The sequence below is a fragment of the Crinia signifera genome, chromosome 4 (assembly GCF_055691185.1).
Source record: "Crinia signifera chromosome 4, ASM5569118v1, whole genome shotgun sequence".
In the NCBI taxonomy this organism is placed as follows: Eukaryota; Metazoa; Chordata; class Amphibia; order Anura; family Myobatrachidae; genus Crinia; species Crinia signifera.
In genome coordinates, this window is record NC_139220.1 from 126143336 (window position 1) to 126160420 (window position 17085).

Consider the following 17085-nt stretch of genomic DNA (forward strand, 5'->3'; position numbering starts at 1 on the left):
CCATCACATGAGTGGTGCTCAAAAACGCAAAAAGAAGAGGGAAGAAGAAGAGAAATATGCCAAACTTCCTAAAATAAGTAGCTTCTTCAAAACACCTGGAGATGCAAGTACATCAGCCGCCTCCTCTCACAGTACAACCGAACAAGATTTGTCAATAGAAAATGTAAATGTGAGTCCCGGTAGTATTGTACAGAGTTCAATGCAGGACAGTGTAACAAGCTTAGAGGAAGGCTGTAGCACACATACAGAAGAGGAACAGATCCAAATTCAGGCTGTGTCAGAGTCACCTCTACAGTCTAGTTTTATTGAAAGTGTTCTGACAGAGGAACATATAACAGACAGAGGTCATTATCCTATTACCATTCAGGATGGAAATATTAAACGATTTATTATTACTAATGGATCATGCAGACCTAAAGGGCCATTCCCTAGAGATGAAAAAGATGGAAGGTGTTTTTCAGAAAGTTTTTATGAGAGAGTCACTAAAACAGGACTTCAATTACCTGTGACCTGGCTTTGTTATTCTCCAAAACTTAATGCTGCTTATTGTGAGCCTTGCTGGTTGTTTGCAGATCGCAGTAAACAGGGATATGAACCAGCATGGGCAAAAGGTATACAAAAGTGGCAAAGGTTGTCAGCCAAAATTCATATCCATGAAAATAGTCAGTCCCACACAGAGGCGTGCATAGTATATGATCACTGGAGGCGTAATAAAACCATAGATGAGGAAAATGAGAAAAACATAAGAAGAGAAAGCATGTTTTGGAGACAAGTTTTACATAGGATTGTTAATGTAACATTAACAATGGCTATGGCCAACCTTGCTTTTCGTGGCCACAGAGAAAAAATAGGAGAGGTAAACAATGGCAATTTTCTGACTATTATTGAATTACTGGCTGAATATGATCCTATACTAAAGGACATTTTGCAGAGACCACAAGGAAGCATTAAATATCTGAGTCCACAAATTCAGAACGAACTTATAAGTCTTCTTGCAAGCAAAATAGAAAGAGATATTGTTTCTGAAATCCAGAAGTCGCAGTTTTTTTCAATAATAATGGACACAACCCAAGACATAGGAAAAATTGATCAGCTAAGTCAAGTGTTTAGATATGTAATTGTTCAAAGAGACGAGAACTCAAGGGCCACTGATATCAAAATAGAGGAAGCCTTTTTAGGTTTTTAGTCTATTGAGGACCAATCAGCTGCTGGCCTTGAAAAAACAATAGTGGAAACCATAGAGAAGAAAGGCCTGGACCTATCAAAATGCCGTGGTCAGGGCTATGATGGAGCAGCCACAATGAGTGGTGTTTACACAGGAGTTCAAGCTCGCATTATTAACAAAGAAAAAAATGCTCTTTATATACATTGTGCTGCCCATAACCTTAATTTAGTTTTGCAGGATGCAGTTTCAAATATAACTGAAATTTCCAATTTTTTTGACGTGGTTCAGTCTTTATACAAATTCTTTGGTGAAAGTGTGAAGAGATGGGCATTTTTGGCATCCTTTACTTCAGAATCCTCACTAACTTTAAAACAACTTTGCCCAACAAGATGGGCGTCTCGATATGACTCAGTACTAGCACTACGGTTCAGGTTTCGGGATATTTTACAGGCTTTGTCTAAAATAATTATTCTTTCCACAAAGCCAAAAGAAAGAGATGAGGCCGGTGCGTTGAAAAAAAAACTGGAATCATTCCAGTTTGTTTGCATAGTTGTTCTGCAGGCCAAAATTTTAGAAAATGTTAACTCCGTTTCTAAAATGCTGCAGTCAAAAGACATGGATCTCTCTAATGCCACCAAATTGATTTACAATGCCACTGAAGTCCTTAGCAACTTCCGAGATGATTATGAGGCGGTAAAAAGAACAGCAGTAACTGTTGCAGAAAACTGGGGCATCCAAGCAAAATTTGAAGATAAAAGAGTGAAGAAAGTCAAGCAACACTTTGATGAGCTGTGTGAGGATGAAAGGCTACAGGACCCAGAAGAAAGATTTAAAACAACAGTCTTTTATAGATGTTTGGATATAGCTATAAATCAGCTGCAATATCGCTTCAGTGGTATGAATACAGTTGTACAAAGATTCCATATTCTTCAGCCAGCAACATTGTCAGCAGAAGCTGATGATACAGTATTCAAAGAAGCAACTAAACTGCAAGAATTCTACCAGGATGACTTGTCTAATGATTTTCCTGCTCAGTTGTTAAGTTTCCGATCTGCGCTCCTAGGAGATATCCAAAAATCTTCATCTATACGAGATCTAGCAATTCTCCTTCTGGTTGAGAACTCTGGATTGTCTTCTACTGTACCAGACGTCTGCATAGCACTTCTACTCTTTCTTACACTGCCAGTGACAGTATCGTCTGCAGAACGATCATTTTCAAAATTGAAATTAATAAAAAATTACCTTAGGAGCACAATGTCTCAACAGAGGCTGAGTGATTTAGCCCTATTGAGTGTTGAAAATGGCAGGGCCAGGAAGATTGATATTCCGAGCATGATTGACAAGTTTTCTGAAGCTAAATCCCGGAGATGTCCATTTTAATAGGCTTTGTGAGTATACAGTTTACCAGTTCAATATCGGTTTGGACATCAGGTCTCACAGTTAAAAGGTTTATACTAACTTGTGGGCATGTTCCAGTTCTATATATTCTGTTACGTTGTTCCAGTTTATTAATCTATTGCATGCATCATAATAATACATTTGTATAGCATCCGCCTTGCTAAAGACCACATAATCTACATTTAGATTTTGATTTCTTCAGAGATGACTACAGTAAAAACATTAGCCATAGCAGTATAACAACTCTATAAAGTATAGATACCTGGATGAATGCTTCTGTGTGGAATAAAAGTGATGGCGGATGCTTACAAAAGTTGTTTTCCAGTTTCTATTACGTATAATATAAGTTCAGAAATTTATTGTCCCTTTTCTTTTTGCAGGGTGGCCATTCATTGTTACTTTTGCAGTTCCCTAGTTTTGTTGACTGTTCTTTGATTCATTATCAATGTTCGACTAATAGTTATGGCAACAACATTGTTCACATCTTTAAAGTTACCAGTAAGTGAAACTTATTTTATGTGAATTATTATATGAAGTATAATTATTGACCTACATGCTAATAGATGTCCTTCATTTTGTAGGTTAGTGGTTTACAGTTAACTGTCACATTTAAGAATCCGGAAAATCACAGACCACGTTGTCTCTTTGGAATTCACAGATTTAAGGTAGGGTTTGGTGTTTCATTATGTCATACCCATAAACAACTAAGGAATGGGGTTACACTAGGTCTTAATCCGGTTAACTATTCTACCATACACGTAGATATAAATGTGCAGATGTGCTAATTATGTGGGATCATGTAAACTCCACCATTATATAACACAGCTTTATTTAATTGATGTGAGATTATGCATTCTGTTTTGCTTGTTTATAAGTAACATTACAGGTTATATGTTATATATATTAAAAGTAGCACTTTACAATACTACTATTACCACTCCTAACAACAAACATTCTTACTGCTCCTCCTAGGTCTGCCACCATCTGAGCTTCCAGTAACCTGGGCCTCTCCAGTTTTATCATTTGTTCTTTTAATATTTTATTTCAATAAACTGCTATCCTATGTTTAAATGTTAGTTCTATTATTAACATAATATACTTGATGTATTAAAATATAAACAGACCTAGATTTTAATTTCGTTGTATGTAGGGGGGCCCCAAGCTGACCTTTCGCACCAGGGCCCATGAACCCTTAGCTACGCCCCTGAGTATACTATACAGTGTGCTTCAAGCTGTAGCCACCAGGTGGCACTTATCTTCTATGTTCAATAAAGAAGCTGAAGACTTCAGTCTCCAAATAACTTAAATATATCCTTGCAATTTTGACCAAGAAAATAAACAGCTCATTGTAGAATTTCCACACCACCAGCAGAGGTCTCTCTTGCTTCATTTATATAAATGGTTTAGTACTATACAAATATCGGCTCCTTGTTTCTAACAGTGCAAATAAAACAGCTTATATTGTACAAGGATATTTCAATAAATACAGTAAGGTAACAACACCATTCATTGCAAACATGTATTCAACTCGTACATTCTGTGTATAATCAATAGTGCGGCCTTGGTACAGATGATTTTGACACATACTTCCCATACTTGTTTAAGCATTTGTTCCAATGTAAGACTAAGGCAACTATACCCGCATAAAGAAAACATTTTTCGGCTGGGGAAGAGTTAAGAGTCCCCCCTGTCACCTGTGAATAGATGCAGCGTCTATTACTACACCCAGAGGGGCTGGGGGCATATCCAGCAGCTCACGGAGCTGCTGGGCATGCCTCCACAGTTGCAAAAATGGGGGCGTGGCCGCACCCCCTTTGAGATAGCCCACGCCCCCCAAATTTTGATGCAGTGCGCCCTCTGTTGGACCTGCCGTACTTACAATGTTGGGAGGTATGTAGCTGCATCAGTAGAGCACACTGGAATAAGTATCAGTGTGGCAGAAAACCACAGGATTTGGTGCCATCAAAGATGCTTTAAGTAAGGGAAGGAAAAGCACATAAGGGAAGAGGACCCTGCTCATGAGTGCTTGCAGCCCCGTAACTTGAACATCTGTCCTGTCGGTATCAAAAGCAGTACACAAAGTACAAACCTGTTTTAGTGACATAACCTTATTACCTTGCCTATTGGCAGTGACATCTGACCACATTACGCACCTCAATGTTTCGGCATCCCCACCATCTTACCACTGATGTTGGGACAGTATATATCACCATACACATGGTGAGAGAACACAGGCCATGACTAGATTTATACTGCATGCAGTATAATTCTAGTCAGGCAATGGCGACGTGCAGGACCGCGCATCGACATGGCCGTTGGAGTATACACACAAATTGATCCTTGCTCCATCTCTAGTTGATGTAGTCAGATCACTTAGAAATAGCCCTCATATCGGGATGCAGTCAATTTACCTACAATCAAAATCCCGACAACCATCGACCGATGGTCAAAATACTGACAAGGTCAAAATACAGACAAGATCAAAATACCGACATTTAAAATACCGACATTTAAAATACTGACACGGTCAAAATACTGACAAGTCAAAATATCGACATTTAACTTGTTCATACTTTACCATCCCAGTGGACATGGAGGGGGAATATAATAGTTCCCTGAAGCATGGTGAGCATAGCGAGCCATGCGAGACAGATGGAATTTCATGCCCTTACATCCACTAGGGTGTGGAGGGAGAATAAAATAGTGTGCCGAGCATAGCAAGGCACCGTGCCCAAAGCATGACGAGCGCTGCGAGCCATGCAAGGGAACGCGGTACACTCTTACGGGTTTCTTGTCGACCTATGTCAACATACAGACCAACAAAATATGAATAACTTGTGTATACTTTTTGACCTGTGTATATTTTAAATATTCATATTTTGACCTTGTCTGTATTTTGGACTTGTCGGTATTTCTTCCTTTCTTTCTTTTTCTTTTGTTCTGTCTTTTTCTTCATCTTTCTCTTTTTTCTTTTTTCTTCTGTCTCCTGGTGCATCAACCTCTAGCAATATACATTACTCTCTCTGACAAACTCTATAGCCAAATCCCACCCTATTAGAAGTAATTCCTTTTCTTTATTTCTTTGGAAAATATTAGCAAGAGCAAAAGGCCTCAATTAACATTAATATTTGGTGTAAAATATTTTACAAGAATGTTCGTGGTCCACTTCATATATTGTGGTACCTCTCTTTTCTTTCCCACCCTTTTTTTGTGTGATTGGCAGCTTCCAATCAGAATACCTCTGGCTTGGCAAGGCTACTAAATCTGACCAATCCACAATATAGCACAGAATTTGTGCTAATAGAATTCATTTTGTATGTCTAATGTGTGTTCGTCCTGTTATGTCATCTTAAAATCTTTTTTATAATAAATTTGTTAATAAGCGTTAAGTTTTCATTAAAAGCGTGCCCCCCAAAAAAAGAGAGTATTTTCTCTTCCCTTTCTCGCATCATACATTACTCTCAGGGGAGCACCTCCACAACTTTGATTAGTGCACAGGCACCTGATACACTTAAATTGTGGATCATCTTATATGCCTATACGCAATACCGTATCAAGAACTACATGTGGTACTAGTGCACAGGTTATTCATCCCAGTATCCCCTTCCCCATGTTCAAAAGGTATTTTGACCGTGTCGGTATTTTAAAAGTCGGTATTTTGACCTCAATGGTTGTCGGTATTTTGACCGTCGGGACTTTGATTGTAGGTATATCATACCGAATCCCTCATATCGCCCCGTGTGTATGCCCCATTACTGGTATGAGGTGCACTCTAATAGCTCAGAGGGGAAGAAGCGGTCTTCCTGCTCTTGTCTGGTGGAAAATTATAAAGAAATAGAGAACATTATTTATTGAACCATCCTTGTATTGTAAATTTACAAAAGGGTACAACACGCTTAAGCCATGTACACACGAGACTCAGCCCCAGCGTTTTCAGCCGAGCCCTTTGTGTATTAAGATGTAGTTAAGTCCTCCGAGAGATGGCCAGCCCCGGGAGCCGCGGCCAAATACACAGTGTAGCAATGTTCTTGCCTGCACTGACTATATGGCAAGGCCGATAGCGACACTGTGGGGCCCCACATCACTAGCACCTGCTGTGTACACACGAGGCGATACAGGCAAACCTACTAATTGATTTTGACGATGTAGTTAGAAGAATCTCCCCGTGTGTACACCCCATCAGTTCAGGGATTATCAGTTTTCATAGTGTATGCAGTGTATGAGGAAATTTAATTACATAATTTGCTGTGTTTTAGAAAATTATTTAAAAAAATTGACAAAGCTAAAGTACAAAGACAGTATATGTTAAACAAAATTGTCTGTATTATTAAGAAAACACCCCAGGAAGGTGGGCAAGTTTCCCACATGCTCCTCAAAGCCCTGCTGAAACAAATTCCGGAATACGTGTCATTTTTGTGACGCCGGCCTTGTCCCCACCCCCCAAAGTGCAGATTTGGTTCTCTTCCCCGAAGCCGGCAAGTATGGCATTATATTAATAACAAACTCCACACTGACAAATTGTGCTATGTATTCCTGTGGCAGCTTCACTCCAGTACAGATTATACTTGTGCATCATAAGCTATTGCATACTTGCCTACTTTTGAAAATAGTTTCAGGGAGATTATAGTTGGTAGTAGAATTTTGCACAACGCCCCATTGAGGGGGTGTGTCATGCTCCACCAAAAGGGCGTGTCTAGTTCCATATATGCATATATATTGTGAAAAGAGATTGTGAATGTGGCACCTAGAAGTGTGTTAGTAAGAGCTACCATACTTGGTAAAGTGCTGGGAAATGGTGCTGATGATTCAATGTAAATTGATCCATCTCTCATTCTATTTCCCCAAAAAAATGTAACAATGTAATATGGGCTAGATGAAATGAGGGAGATTGCTAGACTAATGAGGGAGAGAGGGAGATTGTTGCTTTTTCAGGGAGTCTCCTGCAGAATGCAGAAGGGTAGGCAACTATGAGCTATTGTGCTATAACTGTATTCTTTTCTAGACCACAGTAGCTTGATCCTGTTACGTGCTGAACAATGTTTCACATCTCCTATATATTTGGCTACATCTGTCACTCAAAGTGGGTGTCTGTGTCTATAACGCTCTGTTCCTGGACTTTCCTCTTAATGTGTGATTGCCTTCATCTGTGCTGAACCCCTTTCTGAGAAATTAACCTGTTTAAAACAGGTGATGGCAATCATACATTAAGGGGAAGTCTAGAAACAGAGCATTGTGTCCCTCCTGGAGAGGGTCATGTTGGGAGGTATGTGACAGAGAACCAGCCCAGTGAGCCCACAGACAGTGCCAGACACCCACTGCCTTCCCATGTTGCCCAACACTGCTACTCCACAGCCACCAGGTGAGCGCCCCCCTCCCGCGATTTGCGGCAAAACCTCCCCCCCCCCCGCGCCCCCCCCTCCCGCGATTCGCGGCAAAAACACCCGCTCCCCCGCGACCCCCCCTACCGCGATTCGCAGCAAAAACACCCCCGCGACCCCCCTCCCGCGATTCGCTGCAAAACCCCCCCCCCACGACCCCTCCCGCAATTCGCGGCATAACCACCACCCCGCGACCCCCCCCTCACGCGAATCGCGGCAAACCCTCCCCCGTGACCCCCCCCCCCGATTCGCGGAAAAAACACCCCCCCCGCGACCTCCCTCCCGCGATTCGCGGCAAAAAGAACCCCCCCGCGACCCCCCCTTGCACGATTGGCGGCACCCCCCCTGCGACCCCCCTCCCGCAATTCGCGGCACACCCCCCCCCGCAATTCGCAGCAGCCCCAGGATTAAATGGCACATGCAAAACACTGACATGGCTATGGTCGACAATGAAAAAGGTTGACATGAGTTTTTGAAGATTTATTTTTAATTTTTTTAATTTTTTCATATTCATTGTCATGTGTCGACATGGACACCAATGAAGTGGCACACTTATGTCAACATTTACATGTGTTGACCTTTCTGTGTTGATTTTTTCTTGTGGCGATTCGCGTCACACCCCCCCGCAACCCCCCCTCCCGCGATTCGCGGCACCCCCCGTGACCCCCCACCTCCCGCAATTCGCGGCAACCCCCCACCGGAACCCCTGTGAACCCCGCCCTCCCGCGATTCGCGGCACCCACCCCCGCGACCCCCCCTCCCACAATTCGCGGCACCCCCCCGTGATTCGCGGCAGCTCCAGAATTAAATTGCACATGGAAAACACTGACATGGCTATGGTCGACAATGAAAAAGGTTGACATGAGTTTCTCAAGTTTTTTTGTCATTTTTTGAATATTTTCATATTCATTCTCATGTGTCGACATGGACACCAATGAAGTGCCACACTTATGTCAACATTTACATGTGTTGACCTTTCTGTGTTGATTTTTTTCTTGTGGCGATTTGCGTCACCCCCCCCCCCCCCACAACCCCCACTCCCGCAATTCACGGCACATACACACACACCTCCCCCGCGATTCTCGGCACCCCACCCCGTGACCCCCCCTCCCGTAATTCACGGCACACCCCCACGACCCCCCCCTCCCATGATTCGCCGCAACCCCCGCCCCGTAACCCCCCCTCCCGCGATTCGCGGCACCCACCCCCGCGACCCCCCCTCCCACAATTCGCGGCACCCCCCCCCGTGATTCGCGGCAGCTCCAGAATTAAATTGCACATGGAAAACACTGACATGGCTATGGTCGACAATGAAAAAGGTTGACATGAGTTTTTAAAGTTTTTTTTTTCATTTTTTGAATGTTTTCATATTCATTCTCATGTGTCGACATGGACACCAATGAAGTGCCACACTTATGTCAACATTTACATGTGTTGACCTTTCTGTGTTGATTTTTTCTTGTGGCGATTCGCGTCACACCCCCCCACCCCCCCCGCAACCCCCACTCCCGCGATTCACGGCACACACACACACCCCCGCGATTCTCGGCACCCCACCCCGTGACCCCCCCTCCCGTGATTCACGGCACACCCCCCGCGACCCCCCCTACCATGATTCGCCGCAACCCCCGCCCCCGCAACCCCCTCCCACGATTTGCGGCAACCCACCCCACGACCCCCCTCCCGCGATTCTCTGCAATCCCTCCCCTCCCGCGATTCGCAGCATCCACCCCCCCACAACCCCCCCTCCTGCAATTCGCGGCACCCCCCACGACCCCCTCTCCTGCAATTCGCGGCACCCTCCGCGACCCCCCCTCCCGCGATCCGCGGACACCTAAGTTGCAATACAGGGCATCTTTCATACAATTCTAACCATATTTCTCATATACAAACGTTCACAAATTAAGGGGGCACAGCCCCTTACGACGGTGTGAAGAGCGCCCGTAGGGCGCGATGAATCACCTAGTTCTGCAATATGCTGTTTGGTTTGTATTGTGTGATATTTACTACTAGTAATGTATTCAGAAACCAGAGTGGGTTGAGAGATCTATTTCCATATTAGACATGATAGCACCATGCAGTTTGTTCACAATCGTCAGCTGGCCATTTGTGCTGCCACTCTCCTGCTCCACCACTTCCTAATGGGGCACTGCTGGACTGAGATCAAGGCAGACCAAGTGTGTCCTAAATGTTAAATTGGGAAGAGTGGCAGTTGTGTTGTTATTACAATTTCTAATAATATTGTCACTACACTTGCTTTGTTCTGGAAGTATAGTATCTTTGCCTATATAGATGTGGTGGTACTTGTATTTGATTGACTGGCTATCTGGTTATCACCATTATTATATGATATGGTACTTGTTTCCTAGCATGGCGCCCGGTTAATTGCATACCTTAAGTTAAGGTACTTAAGTTATGCGATCAACGCGATGGACGCAATTTTCTGTCAATTACCAGCCTTTATTGCCGGCAAAGAGAAAATCGCATTGATCGCGCCCATCGCATGCCATTATAATGGCATGCGATGCGACCGACGCGATCAACGCGATTTTACATAGGAATCAATGTTAAATGACCTGTCAATGTTAAAATCGCGTTGATCGCGTCCATCGCATGCCATTATAATGGCATGCGATGCGATCAACGCGATTTTACATAGGGTACAATGTTAAATGGCCCCCACACCCCATTTTTCATTGTATGCCCCCCCATTGTTAATGCCACCCCACTATCAACGCCAACCCGAAGCGTGGCGAGTGCAGCGAACCCGCAAGGGACGGCGGTACGCGTCTTCCGACCTTTTCATACCCCCACTATCCACGTCGGCGCTGAGTTGATTAAAATAGTGTGGCGAGCACAGCGAGCCACCGAGCCCGAAGCGTGGTGCGCGCAGTGTGCCCCGCGTGGGGACGCGTAATACCTGTGAAGTAGTTACACTATGTAAAATCAACTCCACACCGACGTGGATAGTGGGGGTATGAAAAGGTCGGAGGACGCGTACCGCCGCCCCTCGCGGGCTCGCTGCGCTCGCCACGCTTCGGGTTGACGTTCATCGTGGGGTGCCGTTAACAATGGGGGACCATTTCACCCATGAGGGGGGTATGCAATTAAAATTGGGGTTTCGGGGGCTTTTAACATTGGACCCAATGGTAAAATGGTCTCAGGGACCATTTTACATTGATTCCAATGTAAAAATCACGTCGATCGCGTCGATCACATCGCATGAGATTTGGTTGCATGCGATGCGATCAATGCAATTTTTTTGGTCCCGATGCTTACGATAAAAATCGCTGGCGCCGTGCTAGGAAACAAGTACCTATGATTTTATTTATGGTGATATGTGCACAGAAAACGATCCAATCCTAAAGTGACTCTGGCTCAGTATTTGAAGATGTGACTCAGAAGTTAATACACAAATGGTACATGTGAAAATGAGTAATGTATTTCATAAAATAGCTGGCAGCGTTCCCTGTTATTAGCATGGTATATATGTGGCTTAACCAGAAAGACTTGGAAGCAATTTAATAACTGAACCAAAAAGTAGTCCCACACATGGGGCCTTATTCTAGTTCACTCTTTCTGACAAAATCCTTCTTAGATGGACAAACCATGTGCATTGCAGGGGGGCAGATGTAAAATGTGCAGAGATAATTAGATTTGGGTGAGTTATTTTGTTTCTGTGCAGGGTAAATACTGGCTGCTTAATTTTTACCCTGCAATATAGATCTCACTTTGAAGTAAAACCCCACCCAAATCGAATTCTCTCTGCACATGTTACATCTGCCCCACCTGCAGTGTACATGGTTTTGTCCATCTAAGAAGGATTTTGTCAGAAAGAGTGAACTAGAATAACTCCCATGATACCATTACACAGCAAGCAGCTGCAATGCCGCTCCTATGTACACTATAACATGTCTGTGTTTCGTCATGTGTTGTTAATAGAAGAAGCCCAGCTGCATGGGCTGTGCATTTTCTCATAGCGATCAATAATCCCAAGGGTCATGCTGATCCAATCCTTCCCTCAAAATGAGATGAATGTATACCATAATAACAGTAATTATCTTTAGGATGAAGGCTCTCATTCAGTGGTTGTCATGTGTGTGGTGTATCTGGAATAAATGTGTTATTCACTTCATAGCTAGCTGATCAAAACAATGTATTATCTCATTATGGTTTATCTAATAAAAGCAATAATGGATTTGCAATGTATTCCTTAGGGGGTTTATTTATCATCACTTAATTTATACAAACACAGGTAAAATGTAATACTTTCACCTACTTTTGTATAAATGACAGTAAATGTCAGGGCCATACTGTACATTAAAAAGGTCATGCAGAAGATATTCTGAATATCCCCTGCTTACCTTTTACACTTGATTTGGCCTGCTGTCCCATACAACAATGTAGGAACCTAAATTCATCAATGTTTAAAAATACAATACTTTCAGAACTTGACAGTGGGAGCTTGACTGTCAGAACTTGACTGTCTCTGCCTATATTGTTACCTACCTGGCTGCTGCAATGACCAGTGGTGCTGCTGATGGTTGCCTAGGCGCTGTGCAGCTCGGCGGGTATGTGTTCCCTGTATGATAACTGTACTGTCTCTGCTTGTATTTTTGCCTGCCTGGCTGCTGCAACAGCCACTGGAGCCGCTGATGGCTGCCTAGGTGCTGGGCAGCATGTATATCTGCACTGTCACTGTTTCACTGTTGCACAGCAATCCAAATCATATTCCTAGTATAAGCAAGTATACCTGGCCAATAAAGCTGATTCTTATTCTGATTCTGATCATCTCCATATGGTGTGTTCCGTACCCTTCTACTTCCCTATGCGATGGAGATCTGGTTGCAAAGAGAGATCCATTCGCCTGACTCCTTCCGCCAGACCCACTACAGTAAAGTAGTGGTAAAAAGATTTGCAGGAATACAGTATCACCCGAGCAGATTAATTGTTCCTGTATCCTGTGGCAAATTGAAAACATAATTATTAGTGAGCATGCCTGCACTGCAGTTACCGCTAGCACCCACTGCACTTAGTTCACAGAAGATTCTTCTGCACTGCTGAGATCACAGGCACCTCATCACTGAGGACACTGCATGCATCCACACACTGCCAACACTGCAGACAACCCCCGCAGTAAGGACAACACCGGCACACCTGCACTGCTGGCACCAACAGCACCACAGCAATGAGGACACCACTGGTAACCATCAACCCAACAATACCTAGTGGTGTAACAATAGCCCCGCACAGGGAGGCGCTGTGTAAGTGCGGGCGCTGGGGGATTGCAGGGCTGTTGTAACGCTGCCGCCGCTACACAGATGTCTGTGCTGTTGCCGGGACCCGCTTTGGAAGCGTCGTCAGCACTCTCCCCCCCGGCCGCCCATGCCCCCGTGCCTTACCCCTCTGCTTAGCAGCTTAGCAGCAGGGACCCGCAGATCTTCTCTGCGGTGCGGTCCCGGCTCCCCTCTTGGCTACTGCTGCTTCGGAAATGGACCATCATAAAATGTCTGCCCCCATACAGCAGACAGTTCATAAAAAATAATTTCCCTCCCTTTTTTATTAATACTATATTAAATTAATATATAGATAGGTTTAATTTATAGATAACTTTGTGCCCCCCCCCCCCCCAAAAGGGAGTACTTTCTCCTTCCTCTTATAGTGTTTAAAAGTTTTCCACTTTTGTTTTGACCCGACATGTGCCAGCAGGTGGTATTTCGTGCCCTACCATCCACTAGGGCGTGGTGGGAGTATAAAATAGTGGGCCGAGTGTAGCAAGGAACCATGCCCGAAGCATGGCGAGCACAGTGAGCCAAGCGAGTCAACATACGGTGTCCATGTCAACTATGTCTAGATAACAATTTTTAGATATTTACAGCAGATAGACAATATATACTTTCATATTCTCATATTCTGTTTGATATTTTCAATACTATTATATTTATTATATGATTGTGCGTAACTGAGAACACTGTGATAATAAGAGGAAGGAGAAAGTACTCTTTTTTGTGGGGGCACAACATTACCTATAAATTAAAGCTATCTATATATTAATTTAATATAGTATTAACTAGGTTATTCAATGCGCCCTACGGGGGCTCTTCACAGCATCGTTAGGGGATGCGCCCCCTTAGCCTGTGAACGCATTTATTGCATGGGTAAGTGTTGGGTTCAAAGGGGCTATGGGTGGGGGAAGGTGGTTAGGGGTTCGTGTGGGTGGGGTAGCGGGTGTGGGGATACTGTGGGTGGTGTAGGTGGGGTATGAAGCACTATTATGTATTGTACACCACTGTGCTCTGCTTCCCCTCCATGCACTTATGGCCGAGCGGGGAGCGGCATCGCCTGTCACTTGCTTCTGGCCACTCAGACATGGTCACAGGCAGCATGCCGCCCATGATAGGTGCCAGCTCTAGGCCCTCTCATGGGTGGATAGCTGTGTATAGATGGAGCCGAGAAATGGCAGGGGATGATGTTGGAGGAGCGCAATGAAAAGTGGGGATACAGCGCTGGGGATGAAGGGGGGGACTGGGGATACACCTTCTCTCACTCATCACAGCTATTTGATAGGCTACCCAATCTGTCACTCTATGACTCAGTAGTGCTAGAATATATATTTATATAAATCAGTAGTGCTAAGGTAAATATATATATATATTTATATATATATATATATATATATATATATATATATATATATATATATATACCGTATTTTTCGGACCATAAGACGCACCTGACCATAAGACGCACCTAGTTTTTAGAGGAGAAAAACAAGAAAAAAATATTCTGAGCCCAAATAGTGTAATATAGTGTAAATTATTATTTATACACACACGTACTGTGTAAACACAGGTTCCCCGCGTACAGCCTGACTCAGTAACTCTCACTGTCAGATGTGCTAAATTTCAAGTAGCCCTGCAGCCACACAGCAGCAGCCCATACAGTGGTCGATCTTCTCCTAGTTCCCCACTTCAACAGGGGATTCTGCAGCAGGTCAGCGCTGGCAGTTGTGCAGACTTTTCAAGTCTGCCACCTCCAAGATGGCCGCCGCGGGTGCCGGGACAGGGAGAGACACAGACGTTTTCAGGGTGCCGGCAGCTGAAGGGCTGCTCCCCCAGGTATGGGCAGCTAGTGTCAGGTGGGGAGCAGGCTGGGGGACCTCAGGGGAAGCCAGCGGGGGGTCCGCTATGGATTTTGCGGCAGCGGTTCGGGAATGGAGCCCCGCCGCGGGCACATGCGAAAATCGAGGCCGCGGCTTGGATCGAAGTGTAGGCCGCAACCTTTTTCTATGCATATTCGTACCATAAGACGCATGCACTTTTTCCCCCACATTTTTGGGGAGAAAAAGTGCGTCTTATAGTCCGAAAAATACGGTATATATATATCAGTCGTGCTAGGGTACATTACAGGCAGCAGAGGCACAGAGCAGGGGGAGGCTGCATTGCTCAGTATTGGGCATCACTTGGGATAATGCTCACCCCTTTTCATACTGTAGCTGTTGCTGCTGCATAGCAGGGGACAGTGCTGCTGCTGAGCTTCCTCTCTCACATGCACAGTTCATAGGCAAGCTGAGATCTGGCCGATCAGAGGTCACCCTTTTACCGCACAGCATGCCGGGAGTTGTAGTCTCTAGTAGCATGGTGGTGGGGAATGGAACACAGAGCAGGGGGAGGCTGCAGTGCTCATTATTGGGCATCACTTGAGATAATGCTCACCCCTCTTCATAGCTGCTGCTGAGCTTCCTCTCTCACATGCACAGTCCATAGGCAAGCAGCATCCAGCCCATCAGAGGCCGCCCTTTACCGCACAGCATGCCGGGAGTTGTAGTCTCTAGCAGCATGGTGGTGGGGAATGGAAAGATATGTAGTACAGAACTACACACTGATTCCAGCAGCCGGCTGTCCCTCGCCTGTGTCAGCTCCTCTCCTCTGGCATGTTCCCTGTCATCTATTCTCTGTTTGATTATCACATGGGCAGTGACATGTACATACCCTCCAACATTCCCAACTTAAAAAACGGTACAGGGGTGTGGCCAATGATAGATGGGCGTGACCATGGGCAAAAGGGGGCGTGGCCTTGGCCACTTTACTTTTCGACTACATGGCCAATTTCTTTAAGCGTTCCTACCTCGTTCCACTGTGTGGCCATAACATCGCCCGCTGTCGGGTTCACCATGCTGCGGCAGATCAATGCTGCACTGATGTCACGCCGCCCAGGAGGTGGTGGCTTGTGCGGCCGCGACTTGTAGTCCCTGCACATCCGTGACATCCTCCACAGTCTCTCCCTGAGCAGGGGGAGCTGAACGTAACACAGCCCTCCGCCGTGCACCTTGGGAGATGTAGTCCTGGCTGGCTGCTCCTCCATGCTCCCTGGGGAGCAGTCGGCATTATAATGAACTACATCTCCCAGAGTCCCCCAGTCAGCCAGAGCTGATGTTAAAAAAAAAAGGTACAATCGGTACAGTTTATTTTAGCCGGTACAGACCGTTAAAAAACGGTACTGTACCGGCTAAAACGGTACAGTTGGAGGGTATGCATGTAGCATGTATGTAGTTACTGTAGATACAGCAGTGTGTGTGTGATCATCACATGGGTATCTCCTTCTTGTCTTGCTATTTGATAGGCTACTCGATCTGTCACTCTATAACTCCGCCCATGACTCCGCCCAGCGTTATACACACAGTCACAGAGGGACAGATCTGGGCAAATATATGAGATAAAAAAGGGAGGGAAATTATTTTATGACACACTACACACACAGAACACATTGTTATATGTTCTGTGTGTGGTGTGTCATAAAAAAAATAATTTCCCTCCCTTTTTTATTAATACTATATTAAAGTAATATATAGATAGGTTTAATTTATAGATACCGTTGTGCCCCCACAAAAAAAGAGAGTACTTTCTCCTTCATCTTATAATGCAGTGTTCTGCTCTCTGGGGAGCATCTACACTCAAGCAAGGTGTACATACTCTAGTTACCTCAATCTACATAGTGTGGATATTGTCAGAAATCCTCTTCAGATTATTTTTTTGAATTGTGTCTGTTAGGCTTGTGCAATGGTTTGTTCCCCATTTTCCTGTTCCCCTGTGTAATAAGAATAATACAAACAAAAATACAAACACAAACTTTTTACAGTAGAAA

The 17085-nt window shown here is 44.6% G+C and overlaps 1 protein-coding gene and 1 long non-coding RNA gene across 2 annotated transcripts in view; one reads left to right on the forward strand and one right to left on the reverse strand.

Annotated features, from left to right (window-relative positions):
* The window catches only part of LOC146072419 (uncharacterized), a 419935-nt gene that overhangs the window by 365668 nt on the left and 37182 nt on the right, over window positions 1-17085 (reverse strand). The window lies entirely within an intron of this gene.
* LOC146072418 (zinc finger MYM-type protein 1-like) lies at window positions 1201-3634 on the forward strand. Its single transcript, XM_083179669.1, has 4 exons — window positions 1201-2553; window positions 2944-3061; window positions 3145-3228; window positions 3536-3634. Exon 1 carries the CDS (start codon window positions 1301-1303, stop codon window positions 2543-2545), a length of 1245 nt encoding a protein of 414 aa, XP_083035795.1. The 5' UTR covers window positions 1201-1300; the 3' UTR covers window positions 2546-2553; window positions 2944-3061; window positions 3145-3228; window positions 3536-3634.

Coding starts and splice junctions, on each gene's coding strand:
- LOC146072418 (XM_083179669.1), top strand. CDS start 1,301: ATGAGTGGTGTTTACACAGGAGTTCAAGCTCGCATTATTAACAAAGAA.